This window comes from Lissotriton vulgaris, chromosome 5, assembly GCF_964263255.1.
Source record: "Lissotriton vulgaris chromosome 5, aLisVul1.2, whole genome shotgun sequence".
NCBI classification, from domain to species: Eukaryota; Metazoa; Chordata; class Amphibia; order Caudata; family Salamandridae; genus Lissotriton; species Lissotriton vulgaris.
The window spans coordinates 896,592,555-896,609,652 of NC_141693.1; the positions used below are offsets into that span (position 1 = coordinate 896,592,555).

A 17,098-nucleotide genomic window follows, 5' to 3' on the forward strand; every position below is an offset into this window, starting at 1 on the left:
CACATCATACAATAAACAATTATGTTTACAAAAAGAAGCAAGAAATGATCATAAACAAACAGTACAACAGTGTAGGGATAATGAAAATGGAAGAGAAGACAATGAGGGTGAATACTATGGTGCTCAAGCAAGGGGGTTAAGGCAATCGGCAGTCTTGGCTTGAGATTGCAATAAGCAGCACGAAAGACTGAGTGGAATTGGAATTTATGGCGGGGACTGAAGAGGATTATAGCAGAGTCCAACAGGATGATCAAGCATGCGGTTTAAGCAAGCATTATTTTAGGCTGCACCTAATGATGGTTTCACTCCTGCCAGTTTTAGTGATCTTCAAACAAATGTGGAAAGGCACAACTACAGTAAATAGTTGTGAGCTTTAGCCTTGTTTGCTTTGCAAATTAGGAAGAGGCCTCTAGGTTTTACCTGGTGCTCTAGGGGACGTCAAGATAATTATGATGTGAAGGTATATATAAGGGTGCCCTTCCTCATTTCAAAGATGACGCAGAAGGCTCGAGTTTGTGGTCCTTGGAGTTTAAAGTATCATCACGATCGCTAGATTGGTTATGGTGATCTAGAAAGGCTACAAAAGTCGTTAACTATCTACATTCTTTCAAGATCACCACAACGTCACAGGTAAATTAAAACGTATATTAATTTATGTGAGATCCAGAGCAGATAAGCAGAGATACCTGTGAAGTGGCCGCAAACCAAGGCAATCAGGAAATTGTGGTGCACTTGTTTCCTTCTTACAGCATTGTCTACATCTTGATAAAATATGTATGATAAAAGCATGTTAAGCATATGTGTAGGAATTGAAATATGGCTATCTTTACGTGAACATTTTAAAGATTCTTAAAAATGAGCAGTTGATGAAAACTAACAATTGTAAGAAAATACAAATAGGCATTAAATACAATAAACATGCAGTTGTCTGATTAATTACTTTTACTCGATTTGCAATGGTTAGAATGCAAGTAAGCAGTGGAAACTTCAGCAATCCAAAACAAAACACTAACCTGTAAAGTATCAGCAAATACTACGATCAGATTCTTCAACTCCAGCACTATATCAGGGTCAGTGCAATATGACTGAAAATAAATAAAAAAATTAAATTAGCGACTAATATTTATATTCTAGCATTTATTATATAAAATGGAATGAGACTGGAAGCAATCTTCAAGGGAACTATGCACAAAGCTGCTACACGTCCCAACCTTTTCTCCTTTAATCTGTCATGCAGGACCAAAAGGGTTACAAAGACGCAAACGATGCAAAGAACACAGTTCGCCTGTGTAATACTTTCTACTGGTGTGCTATAAAACTGTTAGTGGTCACAGCCGTCAACTGTAACGGGCATAAAGAACAGAAAGGTGCTCTTTAGTGCCTCAACGACTCCTATGGCACTGATAATCAGCTTCTCAAGGAGATTTACGAGATAAATAGTTAGAATTAAACAGCAGAATGTCGAACGAATAAATAATGCAGTACTAATTGGATTGCCCATTAGATAATATGTCTACACCCGGTAACCGAAAAAGGAAAAACCATGACTGACAACAGATTAATTGTGATATACTTGAAGAGAGTGAAGATGATAATTTAAAAGCTGTTACTATGAGATTGATTTATCCATCAGGCTAGAATCACATTTCAGTGTCTTCTTTCTGTCGTTGTATTAAAATAGCTCTAACTGGTTTCAATTTTAGACCAAAAATATGTATTTGCTAAGCCCACTTCAAATTTACCAACGTTCAGATGAAACTGGTCGTAGTGGCATTTTAAGTATATTCATGAGCAAGCAATACCCAGCTTAAGTGCTTACCCTTGAAATCAGAAAGCAAGACAACCTAAAACTCTTCAGCAAACAAAGATATATTTTTTATACTCTGAAGCTTGAAGGTCAACAAGAAATGTATTGCAGCGCTTGAATGATCTGGTGGTCTTGAGTGTCTGTGTAAACATACAAGGTACACCTTAGTCCTACGCAGATTTCGGATTTCTCTCCTCTTTTCCGCCTTTATATACAGTGGATATTCATCCCCAAACAAAAAGAAATAGGAGTGGTATGCAAAAAAACTCTGGGAAACCAGAGTACATTCGAGGCTCTGCAAATAGGCCCAGCCACCATTATCCACAACGAACCTTTCAGTTCAACACTTTCACTCTAGCAACTAGGTAGAGAATGTTATTTGCCCAGAGTGGGAGGTGATATAGGAAGACTGACCATGTCAAGTGCATTTCTACACATATGAGGACTGTAAAGCATAGGGAACAATGTGGGGAGTGGCAACCTCCAGCACAACCAAGCAGGTCACCACAGATATTCTTAAGCACCGCACCACCTGACCAAAACAATTCTATGGCAGGACCCAGAGGCGAGGATTATGGTCTTGTTTCTTCATTTATTTGAATAGCATCCACATTGTAAATCTGGCTCCCCTTTGGACCCTGCCCCAGCTCATGTCCTGAGTGACTTAGCACCTCTATTGATTAAGCCCCTGCTAGATATTTGGAACTCTTCTATGGAGTCTGGTCTTTACCCCTCTCTATGGAAACAGGCACTATTGATACCCATTCTAAAAAAAACTGGTGCTGACCCATCATGCTTCAACAACTACCGCCCCATTTCACTGCTCCCCAAGCCCGCAAAAGTGTTGTAGAAAGCGGTTCAGGAGCAGCTTTCTGAATATCTAGAAACCAATCACCTCCTTCATGACACTCAGTCAGGATTTAGGCCTGATTTTAGCACAGAATCAGCTTTGCTGGAAGTGTCTGAATCTATCCGCGAGTGTGTGGATAAGGGCGAGGAGGCCATGTTGGTCCTCCTCGACCTATCCGCTGCATTTGATACCATCTCACACAACACTCTACTGATTCGCTTACAATAGGTAGGTGTTGGTGGAACTCCCCTGGCTTGGGTGAAATCTTTTTTGTCAAATAGATCTCAACAGGTCTCCCTCGGACCCTTTGTTTCATCTATAAAACCATTGAGATGGGGGGTTCCGCAGGGATCTGCCCTCAGTCCTCTCTTATTTAACGTTTACCTGAGGCCTTTGGCGGAGTTAGTCGAGGCATGGGGCGTCAGAGTGATCTTTTATGCTGACGACACTCAGCTTGTGTTTTCTTTTAGGGATCACTCTGACAGCTCCATGGCAGACTTCCGCCACTGTCTGGTTAACATCGCCTCATGGATGTCCATCAACAATTTAAAATTGAATACTGACAAGACTGAGGTGCTATTCTTTAATCAAAAATCTCCCATCCCCTCCAACATCTGGTGGCCATCTCAACTCAATCCCCCCCCTGTGCCGGTGCAAGCCGCCCGCAACCTGGGTTTTCAATTTGACACAGCACTGCCTTGCAAGACCCAAATTAATAAGGTGTCATCTGCTTGTTTCGGAAAACTCCGAATGATTAAAAAAATCATTCCTTTTTTACCTCTTGATTCCCGCAGAGCAGTAGTACACACTCTAATCACATCTCATCTGGACTATTCTAACAGTCTATATGTTGGCGCCCCGGCATATCTCATTAAACAACTGCAATTAGTGCAGAATTCTGCGGCCCGGCTGATCTGCAACATACCATACCGCCACTCGATCTCACCCCATCTGGCCAAACTCCATTGGCTACCTGTGAGATTCCGCATCCAGTTCAAGGCCTTGGTCCTTGCTTTCAGAGCCCTCAATGGTCGTGGTCCGGCATACTTAAGGCTCCGAATCAGGCGATCTTTAGCTACAAGGGATCTTAGATCCAACCATCTCGGGCTTATGTTCTGCCCACGTTTTCGTCTATCTCGCACAGGCGGTAGGGCATTTGCTGTAGCCACTTCCAGATTGTGGAATGCCCTCCCAGTAGAACTCAGATTCCTTTCATCCGAGGTTGCTTTTCGCAGGAAACTTAAAACCTGGTTTTTCTCCCAGATCTAGCTTGTTGGAACTTCCTGTTTGACCCCCTAGGACTACTCACGCTGTCAGCGCCGGGACACCCCCGTTGGGGGTAGCTGTTCGCGCTCTACAAGTGACTAAATAATAATAATAATAATAATTAACAGTGTCAACAACAACTAGAGAACATCAAATTTCCCATAATCCCAAGGGAACAATGAAGTTTCAAAGAAACAAGTTCATATCCAGTCAGGTGCTGCCAGCTTCTGTAAAAGGTGTTCTATCTCTTCTAGCACCATCTTCTTCACCTTGCAGCCTGTGCAGTTAAGTACCGGTACTCCGGCCCCCATTACATTTCTCATTGCCGAAATTTGCTTATTTTCAATTGTTGATTTGCTGGTAACTCGCTTGTGACTCGTGTACAAGCGTCCACGGAAACGTTGTGCTGCTCCTTTGCGGCTGCTCATAAAGTTATTTTCCCTCATATGAGGGCTTCGGGGACAGGGAGCACGGCGGTCCAGCAACTGCTAGAGGGCGCACAATATCCCAGCATCTCCCAAGACGCATTGTCTCATTTGACTGCGGAGCACGCATCAGTTTCAGACATCCAGAACGCCTCCGCCTACAGCCAGAACAAGCTAAGTGCCTCGTCAGCCTGGAGCTTTAAAACCCTATGGTTAATCTTGTAGAACACCAGACACTGCCCAGACTGCTATTTCTAGCCATATTGTGCCCATTTTCGCTATAAGGGTGAGTGATCTATGTAATGCTATATGCATTCAAATGCATTGTGAGCTTCTGGTGACTTTTGTCTAGGTGTTTTAACTGACTCCATTTTAATGGTTTATTTTGGGCCTTCTTGCAGCTTCAGAGTGGGATGTTTTCTTTCTTTTCAGCAGAAATCAAAACAGCCTTGCTGGAACAGAAAGTTTGGGATGTGTGTTTGAAAGCGAGAGAAAGGAATGTACTTCTCTGTCTCGGAGTCAAAACACAGAGGCTCAGGCGGCTTCCGTCTTGAACTTGAAACAGACCGGTACTGTCAGCCTTGGATTTGCAATAGTTGAAGGGAGGGGCGGAGTAGCGGGAAGCTACCTGGGCGATACCGGCACAGAGGAGGAGCACTGTTCATCCACGGAGGCAGGAGGAAACGCACGGGTGTTTGTCTTCCCCCCTCCTGCCGCCGCAGCCAAGACCCTTGCGGCCGCAGTGCGGAGGAGGGGACTACACCCGCCATAACCCTCAGCGGCGGCAGCGGAAGCCGCGCACACCTATCGGCGCCCGGAGGCGTATAAAGACCCACCTCCACCTCCCCGTCGCGGGAAGCGCGCAGGCGACGCCGGGCGGAGCCCGGGCAGAGGGCGGGCCGTCTGTGGCCGTCCGGGGACGACCAGGGACGGGACGGGCCACCCCCCTTGGCTTCTATTGTGAGTACCAGTCCATTTCTACGCTGGCCAGTTGCAGTTTGCTTTAACTATTGTCTATGACTTCTTAAATTGTCTGTGGCCTCTGAGATACCCCCAACATGTCTATTCAATCTACCCTACCGGATAACTATCTGTTGAAAGTAGTGACTAGAATTAATAGCGATAGAAGGAAATCGCAAGGTAAGGGTAATTTACCTGACTTCCCTTTGGCCTCACCTCTGGAACCCAATAATGAGGATATTAATAACATCAACAACACTAATATGACAGCTGAGACTAACAACACCTGTATTAATGTTGTATCCACTGATGCCGAGGTCCCTGATGATCTTATTGTAGTGGAAGATATAGCGAACTCACCAGAGACCCTTGAAGGCACCCCTCAACAATCCATTAGGGCCACAAGATTTATGAGAGCATGTAGGAAACCTGCTCTTAAACGGGGAAGTCATTCTGCCAGGAAAAAAAGGACACCACAGACAAGGAGAATATTGGTGATAATGGGTCCCATCTAAGGATAACTGTGTATTCATCAATAGTAAACAATTTGATTTGTTAGTGAGCACTATTGATGACAAATTGAAGGCGGTTGTGGAGCCTCTGTTAGCTAAAATCGAAGAACTGTCGGCTGAAGTAATGAGACTGGGAGCTGTGGTGGACCAGCATGTAGCTACATTGGATAAATCCTTATTAACTGTAAAAGATGCTACATGCCCTCAACCTGCACCTAAACAAGATAAGGGAAGGCTTCGCCATGTCAATAATGCCCCCTCTGGCACAAATGTAGGAAAACAACCACCACAGGCGACACCTATATCGACCTGCTCGAAACCTCCACTAGTTCATGATACGGGTCGACCCACGCAGATACCGGTGGTTGTGCCAGCAGGTGTAAATTCTGATGCAAGAACATTACCAGCACCAAATAGAGGCAGGATTATACCGGCGCCAGCTGTGCCGGCTACGCTAGCTGCCACAGGGGGCACCGATGGGGTACCTGTAAGGATAAGTAGACGACCAGTAGACCTTCCCCCTGAATGTGTACCCTATGTTGTGGTCTTAACTAACGTCCCGGCCCTAACCCAGGCCCCATATGCCAAGGAGTCCGGAGATTCTCTAAAAAACAAAACGGTCTCATGGTTAAACCGCCATTGCGGTTATCCAGTTGGCTACTCTGATCAAATTATATCTATCAGAAGGGTTAACTGGATTGGCAATACTCGGAAGACCTGCAGGGGTGATTGTGTGATTATCAATTTCAAACACCCGCAACATGTTGCAACGGTCTTGCTTAGAGCCGCTGCCATAACGCAGTCGAGAACGAGGTCGTCGAAAGACCATTGGGCTATTTTTGTAACCATCTTAACAGTTTGCCTTCTGCTAACTGCAGGGAGGGGGCTTTCAATTCTAATTTTTTATCTATTGGAAATAGACCTCTGATGCCCAACTTTAGCCCTGGTCTTACCGGTGGCAGACCCATTTTGCCTATGCCCATGCTGAACCATGTCCCCGGTGGGAATAGTTTTGTAACACACACCCCTAATTTTGTACCCACTTGTGATAGCATTTTTTCGCCTGTTAATGGGATGGTCTACCAAGTCCCAGTTCAGAACAGGTACCAGCCCCTGAGTTTCATGGACCAAAACGACTGACATCAGATGGGACCTGGGCCTGGAAGGGATGTTATACTGAGTACTAACAAGCAAACCACAAGTGAGGCAAAAAAGGATCTAACCTCTATCATTATAGCCAATCCCGAAAGTGGGTCAGCAGTTCAACATGCTAATGAGATTACTGAGGATATTGTGAATGTTATTGAGAGTGATATAGGTATTTACATAGATGGGTCAATATCCAAACAAAGTAAGATGAGTAACTGTACCAACAATACTGTTGATATTGCCAACAACTATCACTCTGTGGGGATTTATTTGGCAAGTTGGAACATTGCCGGATGGGCATCCAAGGCACTTAAATTTGAATGGGAGGATACTGTAAGGACATATGATATTCTATGCCTGCAAGAGACGTGGTGTGTAGATAAACCTAGCATGGAAGGGTATACATGCTATAGTTTAGATGCATCTGAATCTAGCCATGGAAGGGCCAAGGGAGGTCTCCTTATCCTTATCTCAGTAGCTATTAAGTTGACTATTATCAAACAACTGTTAGTTGAACCTCATTCGCAAATTCTGTGGCTACGTTTACCGGATGGTACGAATGTGCGCCTAATTAATTTTTATAATAATAATTTTACTAATTCCCGGCACAAAGCGATAGATGAATTATCCAGTGCCTTAATGAAGCTGGTAAGCAAAGCAACATGCAATTTTACTTTCGTCTGGGTGGGGGATTTTAATTTACAACTGCGTAGTTTATCTTCCACTAGGGCCTGTGGAATCCTAACGAACAATGGGGAGAATATGTATCACTTCCCGCATAATGCCTATGGAGAGGCCATTAATAACACCATGGTATCGTATGATTTAGAGCTACTGAGTACTGCCCAGGAAGATGGAGAGGGCTTAATCCCCACCTTCACTGGAAGGAATGTGAGCTCCACCATTGATCATATTATGGTCTCATCTAACTTGGTACCCCATTGCACATTTAAAGTGAGAGCTACATCTTCCCTGAGCGACCATAATTGTATTAGCTTGCAAATAACCACATGGATGATCAGAGCTGAGCCACCAACTAGAGTATTGGCAAATATAGAGACACACAGGCCTAATGGGGTTAGGCTAAGATGGAAAGGTGAAACATCGGATACAGTGGTACCTTTAATCATAAATAAGTGTAAGATGGACATTGATATTATTCTATCTTTAGGATGTAAGTCTTACCAGGTTATGACTCACTTCCTTCAAATTAACAATACCATTAATAACATCTTTACGGGGAAAAGGGTAGACAAAGGAGGGAAAGGGATTGGATGGTTTGACCATGCCTGTACGTCCCTGCTCTCCCAACTTAAACAAGCTTTGGCCATTACCCCAAGGGATAAGGATAGAGTCAAACTGTTAAGATTTGAATATAAACAGGCACTGTCTAAAAGAAAGAGGGAACTACAGCAGAAGGCCTGGGAGCATCTCACCCAGGCAGCAGAAACTGCTGACAGTCGTTTGTTCTGGTCCACTGTCAACTCCCCTTTCCTTCAGGACGATAAAACCCCACATCTTTCATCTAACGTTGGGAGCGAAGACTGGGTGAATCACTTCTCCGCAATCTTCGCAGATAACAATAACATGACGCCCACTGAAAATAGGATGTGGCCTGTAGTGCCTTTAGACATTTCCTTGGGAGAGGTGGAGAATGGAATCAAAAATAGTAAGGGCGGTAAGGCCCAGGGACCAGATGGTGTCCCGATAGATGTTTATAGGGCCCACCCGCAGCTTTGGGGACCAATACTCACCTTGGTACTCAACGCTGCTGTAACCACCATGATTCTACCAACATGGGGCGACTCCATCATAGTCCCAATATATAAAAAAGGGGATAAAGCCCTGGCAAGTAATTACCGACCCATCAGCCTGCTTGACTCGTCTGTCAAAATCATGAGCAGAGTTCTGCTTATCAGACTAGAGGAGTGGGCTGATGAGAATGGAATTCTTGCAAATTCCCAATATGGATTTATGAAGGGAAGAGGGACGTTTGATCAATGCCTAAATTTAGAGCTGCTGATAGGCAAGTATACCAGAGCCAAACATGGTAACATCTATCTCTGTTTTGCTGACCTTAGCAGTGCTTATTGATTTAGTTAATCATTCACTTCTTTGGTCAGTTCTGCTTGACATGGGTGCCCGAAAGAAATTATCTTCTTTCTTGCCAGACTCTATAGCAAGTTGAACACTTGTGTCCGATATGGTGCCAGTGGTGAATGTACTTGAAATTTTAATGTGAAACGGGGATTTAGGCAGGGTTGTGTTCTTGCGCCCCTTTTATTTACTCTTTTTATTAATGGGGTTGAAGCTGCCCTGAAAACTGTCAAAGCCGATGCCCCACAAGTTGCAGGGGATAGTGTACCAGTTCTGCTATATGCAGACGACGCGGTGCTCCTGTCACGGACACCTGTCGGCCTGCAACGCTTAATGGATAAATTTACCGAATTCATCGTGAGCAGGAGACTGGTGATTAACAAGAATAAAACTCACACGATGATATGTGGAAATAAGGTGGGCAGAAACTACTCCTTCTTTATAGAAGGGGTTAAAGTGCAGAACTGGAATAGTTTTTGTTACTTGGGGGTAACTTTTACTAGCGATGGTAGGTGGGGGTATGAACTAATGAATGTCCGAACTAAGATGAGCAAAAGCTCTTATGGTATTTTTAAATTTGCATCTAAGCTGGGGGACAGACGTATCAAGGATATGTTAGAAATCTACAAGGCACGCAGTGTATCCATTGCCCTTTACGGGGCAGGGCTTTGGGGTTACTGCAAAACGGACTGTCTACAGGTTGAAGAAAATAATTTTCTGAAAAAATTATTGTGCCTCCCCAAGTCCGCTCCAACAGAGCTGATTCATAGAGAGGCGGGGGTTTTTCACCTGACTGAGCTCGCCTCACTTAGGCCTCTATTGCTTTACCGTGCAATTTGGCTTAAGGAAGAAACTGAGTTCAATCAACGTATAATCAGGGATTGCCTTGCACTAGACAACTGTATGCAGATACCGTGGCTTAAATATGTTGTAGATTGTTATAAAAGTATTTTTGATATCAATTTAATGTCTGAAAACTGTACCCCCAGAGGCCTTGTGAAACAGGAATTTAAAAATATCTTTATGTCACATAAAGCCCAAAAACGTTCAACAATAACCAATTCCCTCGCTACTGTTAAAATTTACAATAGATATATTGTTGCTGAGGGATTTCAATGTTATTTGAATGTTGTAACTAGGCCAACGCATAGGTTTGTACTAACTAGACTTAGAGTTGGCATTGCTCATGTATTAGTGGCCTTCCCTCGCCCTAAAAAGCCCCCTGTGGGCCCTTGCCCATGTGATGGACATTCAAATCAAAGCACTATGCACTTTATGCTTTTTTGTCCCCTATTTCAGAATGTTAGGATTTCCTTTTTAAAACCATTATTTCTCAAGTATGGAGTTTTAAATGTGGAGGATGCTATGTGTCTGTTATATAACTTGGACCACCCCGACGTATGTTTTTATACTGCCAGTTTTATGTAAATCGATGGCTTTTAGAAAAAGTATGAGTTTTTAATCATGTCTGTATTTTAATTCTGTTGCTTGTGTGCTATGCTTTTGTGGTCATTTTTTTATGTACCGAATAAAGCTTCATGAACTGAACTGAACTGGGAGGGGGAATTTCTGGAAGTCTCTCTCCATGGTAGTAAAAGGCATTAAAGACAGGAAGTTTTGGCGCTCATACAGAAGCTCACTCGTGGGGTGGACGTACTGTCATGGGAAAGTTCTGTTCACATTCAGACTTCTGGATGACTGAGAGGGCTTCCCAGTCAAGCTGACCATAATGTTGTGTTCAACCCAAATGCTGATGTATGAGCTATCATTGCTCTGTGGTGTTTTCATATTGTGTATACATGCTCTATATTTGTTTCTTGCATTTGACAATGTTTATTCCTGGGATTTGACAGTGCTTGTTTCTTGCACTGGACATCCATTAGTATCAGCTTATGCTCTACATCCTTGCATTTGACTTGTGAATGTTCCATTATTATTTGACTTGTGAGTGTTCCATTATAATTAATAATATTTGCGTGCGTTTTACAATTATCATCTGCTTGTGTTTTATCGCATGCATTTGATCACTTGTGCATGTTTTACGATTACTTGCTTGTCAACACACACAAACCTATATATCTACAGTGGATCTACATTGCCCAGACCCATGAGCAGTGACCAGAACGGAGGGGGCCTGAGACACAGGGAGATATTGATGACATAACAGAGTTAAGCACATCACTTTCTGCCCATTGGGGTTAGACATTTTCAACCATGGAATGACAAGGGCACCCACTTGGGTTTATGCACCGGGAAGTCTGGCATTGGACTGCAAAAACCATAATGCTCGTTGCCATGGCCCCACCCAGGGGCGGGACTTGTAAACCAAATAAAACGTGTGCACAATCAGCCTTGTGGTTCTGTGGTACAGCCAGTGATCAAGGGCGTGAGAACGTCCGAAATGCGTTTGGCACGTAACAGGATGGGTGTGTAGCAGGCTGTTTGTGACTACCGGCGTCATTTGTGGGGTAACCCTTCCATGAGAGGCACTTCTAACAGGGCAACCTTTGTTTGGATTCTACTATGCGGCTGGTCCAGTTGCGGGAGTGCCCCGCTGCTGTTATACAGCGGATTTACATTGCCCAGACCCCCGAGCAGTGACCAGAACGGAGGGGGCCTGAGACACAGGGAGATATTGATGACATAACAGAGTTAAGCACATCACTTTCTGCCCATTGGGGTTAGAAATTTTCAACCATGGAATGACATGGGCACCCACTTGGGTTTATGCACCGGGAAGTCTGGCATTGGACTGCAAAGACCATAATGCTCGTTGCCATGGCCCCACCCAGGGGCGGGACTTGTAAACCAAATAAAACATGTGCTAGCAAAAAAATGGTCAGGGGTTCTGCCCACTTAACCCTCCCATACCTGAGCAGGGGACATCCTAGGATGAAAAAGTAGCAACAAAGGGTACCGAAGGGATTGATCCAAATTTAATTCTCGAACAAGAAACAATTAATTCTCTTGTGAAACAGAAATTAAACATGAAATATATACATATATAAATTCATCAACACATATGAGCTGGCATCAAGGGAAGCACAATAACCGACAATCTATCTACACAATATCACATATACATATATACAAATATACATCACATTTACAATATCAAATACCTATGTACCCCAAACACAAGATATATATAAACAAAATATATATATATATCCTAATTCGGATCAGTGCCTCAACTCAATTTATAATGAGAGCACAAAACAATGGTAGTCCCAAAAGAAAAGCACCTGGGGGTTACTAAATCAACCCAGACTGTATTTGTGTTGGTGCCAAGACATAAATCAAACAAATTATTTGTTGGTACCAAGGGACTCCAATTGAAATAAAAGGTGTCGAGGCAGTCGCGGTCGCGTTTCAGCCAGATGATGTAGGCTTCATCAGGACAATGGGTACTCTGGTAACGACAATTATACACATATATTATACCATCTTCCTGAAATACGAATACATAAACTTAAATCATATCAAAGCTGCATTAATAACATTATCTCCCCCATGCGTGGAAATGCAAGGTCTATTTATATATCCGCGAATGAAGTGAAAGAAAAAGGCCAAGGAAAGTCAAGAAACAAAACACAATATATGAACCTCCCTTCCAAATAAAACATGTGTGCACAATCAGCCTTGTGGTTCTGTGGTACAGCCAGTGATCAAGGGCGAAACGCGTTTGGCAAATAACAGGATGGGTGTGTAGCAGGCTGTTTGTGACTACCGGCAGCATTTATGCAGTATGCCTTCCGTGAGAGGCACTTCCAACAGGGTAACCTTTGTTTGGATTCTACATTGCAACTGGTCAAGTCACGGGAGTACTCCGCCGCTGTTATACAGCGGATCTACATTGCCCAGACCCACGAGCAGTGACCAGAACGGTGGGGGCCTGAGCCGCCGGCAGATATTGGTGACATAACAGCATTGAGCACATCACTTTCTGCCCATTGGGGTAAGACATTTTCAACCATGGAATGACAAGGGCACCCACTTGGGTTTATGCACCCAGAAGTCTGGCATTGGACTGCAAAGACCATAATGCTCGTTGCCATGGCCCCACCCAGAGGCGGGACTTGTAAACCAAATAAAACATGTGTGCACAATCGGCCTTGTGGCTCTGTGGTACAGCCAGTGACCAAGGGCGTGAGGACACCCGAAACGCGTTTGGCACGTAACAGGATGTGTGTGTAGCAGGCTGTTTGTGACTACCGGCGTCATTTGTGGGGTAACCCTTCCATGAGAGGCACTTCTAACAGGGCAACCTTTGTTTGGATTCTACTATGCGGCTGGTCCAGTTGCGGGAGTGCCCCGCTGCTGTTATACAGCGGATCTACATTGCCCAGACCCCCGAGCAGTGACCAGAACGGAGGGGGCCTGAGCCGCCGGCAGATATTGGTGACATAACAACGTTGAGCACATCACTTTCTGCCCATTGGGGTAAGACATTTTCAACCATGGAATGACAAGGGCACCCACTTGTGTTTATGCACCGGGAATTCTGGCATTGGACTCCAAAGACCATAATCCTCGTTGCCAAGGCCCCACCCAGGGGCGGGACTTGTAAACCAAATAAAAGATGTGTAGTACAGCAAGTGATCAAGGGCGTGAGGACGTCCAAAACACGTTTGGAACGTAACAGGATGGGTGTGTAGCAGGCTGTTTGTGACTTACGGGCGCATCTGTGCAGTAACCCTTCCGTGAGAGGCACTTCCAACAGGGCAACCTTTGTTTGGATATATATATATATATACATATTTGCATGCTGTTTTACCTGTTTCATTTGACATCTGGCAACATCTTTCTGTTAAAGTGTTACATTAATAAAACCCCACACTTTATTTGAAACTGCCTTATTATTTTCCTTATTTTGTGAGTGCTGAGCCTCCTTTCCAGGTGTACCTTCCTGCTTTACGGAGTGCTTTCTTTTATTTGGAAATGTAAAGCAAGACAGTCCAGGGCTCACACTCCCTGCACCTGCATAGGCCTCACAGTGCGGTGATTCCCGATTCCCGTGGGCCATATGTAGATATTATTTAAGGCCTTGCAAGACCTGTAGCCTGCCATTTCTTTAGCCTGCTAAGGCCTGTAACTTACTAGCATCCTATTTTACTGACAAACTCACAAGGTCTGTTACAGGCTACCGCACACTGCTACCCCCACACACAATCTGATCCCCTCTTCCCGGGGGTGGCCACCGTATCTTAAACATATATAGAAAGATATTGGACAGCGGGTATACTTACCTCACAGATCTCATGGAGGATTACAGGAACTATTATGAGAAGGAGGAAGAAGTTTCTTATTTCCCGGTCACGCGGTAGACACTTCCATAATTAAGATGATTCCAGACACAATAGCCACTCTAGAGAAGAGACCTTATGGACAAGGCACAACAGTGCCTACAACCCCTCACACAGATGGATGACCCTCCTGGGCCTTAACCCTTTCGATGCTGATGACGAGCTCAGCTCGTCATCACCCACAGGTGGCAGGTGCTGATGACGAGCTGAGCTTGTCATGTAACGCGGGTTTTAAGAAAAAGCCGCACAGCGCAAAAATCGCCGCAGCAGCGATGCGGTTAAGCCCCAAAACCTTCAGAGCCGGCTTCGGCATCCCCTGACCAAGAATCCATGCAAACACATGCAATCCTCGAGGTGGACTTGGACACTTTGCCAGGCTGAAAAGGATGTTCTTAGACACCAACTACCCTACTATTCCTGACTTGCCCTCCCCAAATGGTTCTCTAACCCCAACCAAGACTGTGCCCAATTACCCCTGCTAGCTTCTGATGGTTCCCCTATGGGTTTGGAGGATAAGTCTGACCACAACCTGTCCTAGAGACACTCCTCCACTCCCCCCTCTGGGTCACAGTCCATTGCACAGGAGCCTGGTGACTCCCAGTCAGATCTTTTAGAGCCCAAGGAACTAATGCCTCCCCACTCCCTTGAATGGGCTTCCAGCGACAAGGTAGCCAAATACGGGGCTGGTAGGCTCCACAAACACCTTGACCAGAAGGTTAGAAATAGGCATCGGGCGGAAAGTGGCTATTACGCCTGAAACAGATACATACATGGCCACTTTTCTAACCAAATGCATCAAGGATCCGAAGAAAGGTATCGATTGCTCCTGGTGGTCATGCCAGGACAAGCTCCAGGACATAACGGGACCATTAGTCAAGATTTATGATGTCGAGGAGGATGCCAAGGATCCAGGGCATTGATTTTTTCAGAGGTGCTTTCCAATTGGGCCCAAAGGGCAGTTATATTTCTCTAGAATACCAACTGCACGATCTGTATGGAGAGGCACAGGTCATTGCTCATTAAAACTGATTGCAAGCTAAGGGACTTGGTGACGTCCGAGACAGGCTAGGTGGCACAGGGAGTACTCTTTGGCGACCTGTTCATTAAGGAGATCGGCAAATTTGTGTCTATCTTTAATTCACGCGACAATGCCCAATCAACTGTCAAGTGCATTTTTAATGTGTGTTTATTCACTGGGGCCAGCTGAGGTAGGAGGCACTTGGTTGGTCGTTCCCATTACTCCGCCTCCGGCAAGGGCCAACCAGCCCAGCGAGGTCAATGGCAGGACTCCTCACACTTCAGGGGATTCTAGTCCACGAGAGGTTAGTCACGTCACAGAGGTCACTGCATCGGACCCCGCAGTGAAGGAGCAAACTCCAATTCACACAGTTAGTCTTTCAATCACTACAAGCACTCGTTTGAGGAGTTGACTGGCACTGTTTATAAACAATTGGTGGACTCCTTCGTGACCTTCTACGGCCCAGTAACTGGATGGTCTGGCTGGACCTCAAAGATGCTTATCTCATAGTCCTGATCTTTCAACCACATCATTGGTTTCTTCAGTTCTAGTGGCAGGGACAAACTTTTGAGTTCATCTCTCTACCTTTCGGCCTGTCATCGGTCTCTGGTGTTTCATCAAGGTTCTAAAGCTGGTGATAAAAGTGCTTGAGAGCGCCCGGTGTACGAATAATAGTGTATCTGGACAACATGCTGATGATGGATCAATGCCCGCATGCTCTGTTTCGTCATCTACTGATGGCGACGGATCTACTTCATTCAAAGGAGTTTGTTATCAACCAAGTGAAATCAAGTTTCTCCCCTTCGCGCTCAATCACTTTTATGGGGTGTTTGATCGATTCGGTAGAGACTACACTGAACCTTCCCTCCAGGATGATGGCAAAGATCCGACAAAAGGTTAGGAGGATGCTGGCGAAACCACAGACCTCCCTCCACCAGTTAGCCAGAGTGGTAGGCCTGTTGTCATCCCCCATTCAGGCAATTTTTCTGGGGCACCTACATTTTCGAGCCCTTCAATGGCTGAAAGCATCTCTCCTGCGCTGGGGTCTCACATACTCCCAGTACGTTCCCCTCCCAGCAAGGCCAAGGAGGAGCTCGAATGATGGGTCTCTCACATGGAGATGTGGAATGGTTGTGCCATTTTTGGCTCACAGCGGGATCTCGAGACCTTTCCGAGCAGTCTCATCACCGAGCATCATGAGATGGGTGTGGGATAATGTAGAAAGGGGTGATTGATACCAAGATTTTGGGAGCACACTTCGCTCGAGGCACAATGGCATCAAAAGCCTTTGCTTTGGGAGCCCGCATGGAGGATATTCTGAATGCAGCAGGCTGATCCTGAGTCAACCTTAAAGAGGTTCTATTTCAAGCCAGTCACCTCCATTGCAGCTCTGGTGATGGATAAGCCTTAAACTAGCATAATCCTGGCCTCCGGGTCCGGCCAGAGAATGAAAACTTTCCTAGCTATGGTAACAGAAAGTTTCAATTCTATTAATGACTCGGAGACAAGGATTAGCGCACCCTCTGATGAATCATGACCCACCTAGGTTATTGGATCTGCTTATTGATGTAAGTAAGGTTATTCTTTTCAATTTGGTGTCATTGTTACAGGATGATTCATTGTATTGCAAGTGCTCATGATTTCCTTGTCATTGGCTTATGCTGTCGTTATCATTGGGTGAAATACTTCCCAGGGTTAAAAGTGCCCT

The 17,098-nt window shown here is 44.9% G+C and overlaps 1 protein-coding gene across 3 annotated transcripts in view; it reads right to left on the reverse strand.

Annotated features, from left to right (window-relative positions):
• The window catches only part of EXOC6 (exocyst complex component 6), a 1,184,343-nt gene that overhangs the window by 711,343 nt on the left and 455,902 nt on the right, over positions 1-17,098 (reverse strand). For all 3 annotated transcript variants that reach the window (XM_086922491.1, XM_086922490.1, XM_086922489.1), the window contains exon 12: positions 1,014-1,085. In XM_086922491.1, the coding sequence (XP_086778617.1) occupies positions 1,014-1,085 (72 nt within the window). The remainder of the gene's footprint in view (positions 1-1,013; positions 1,086-17,098) is intronic.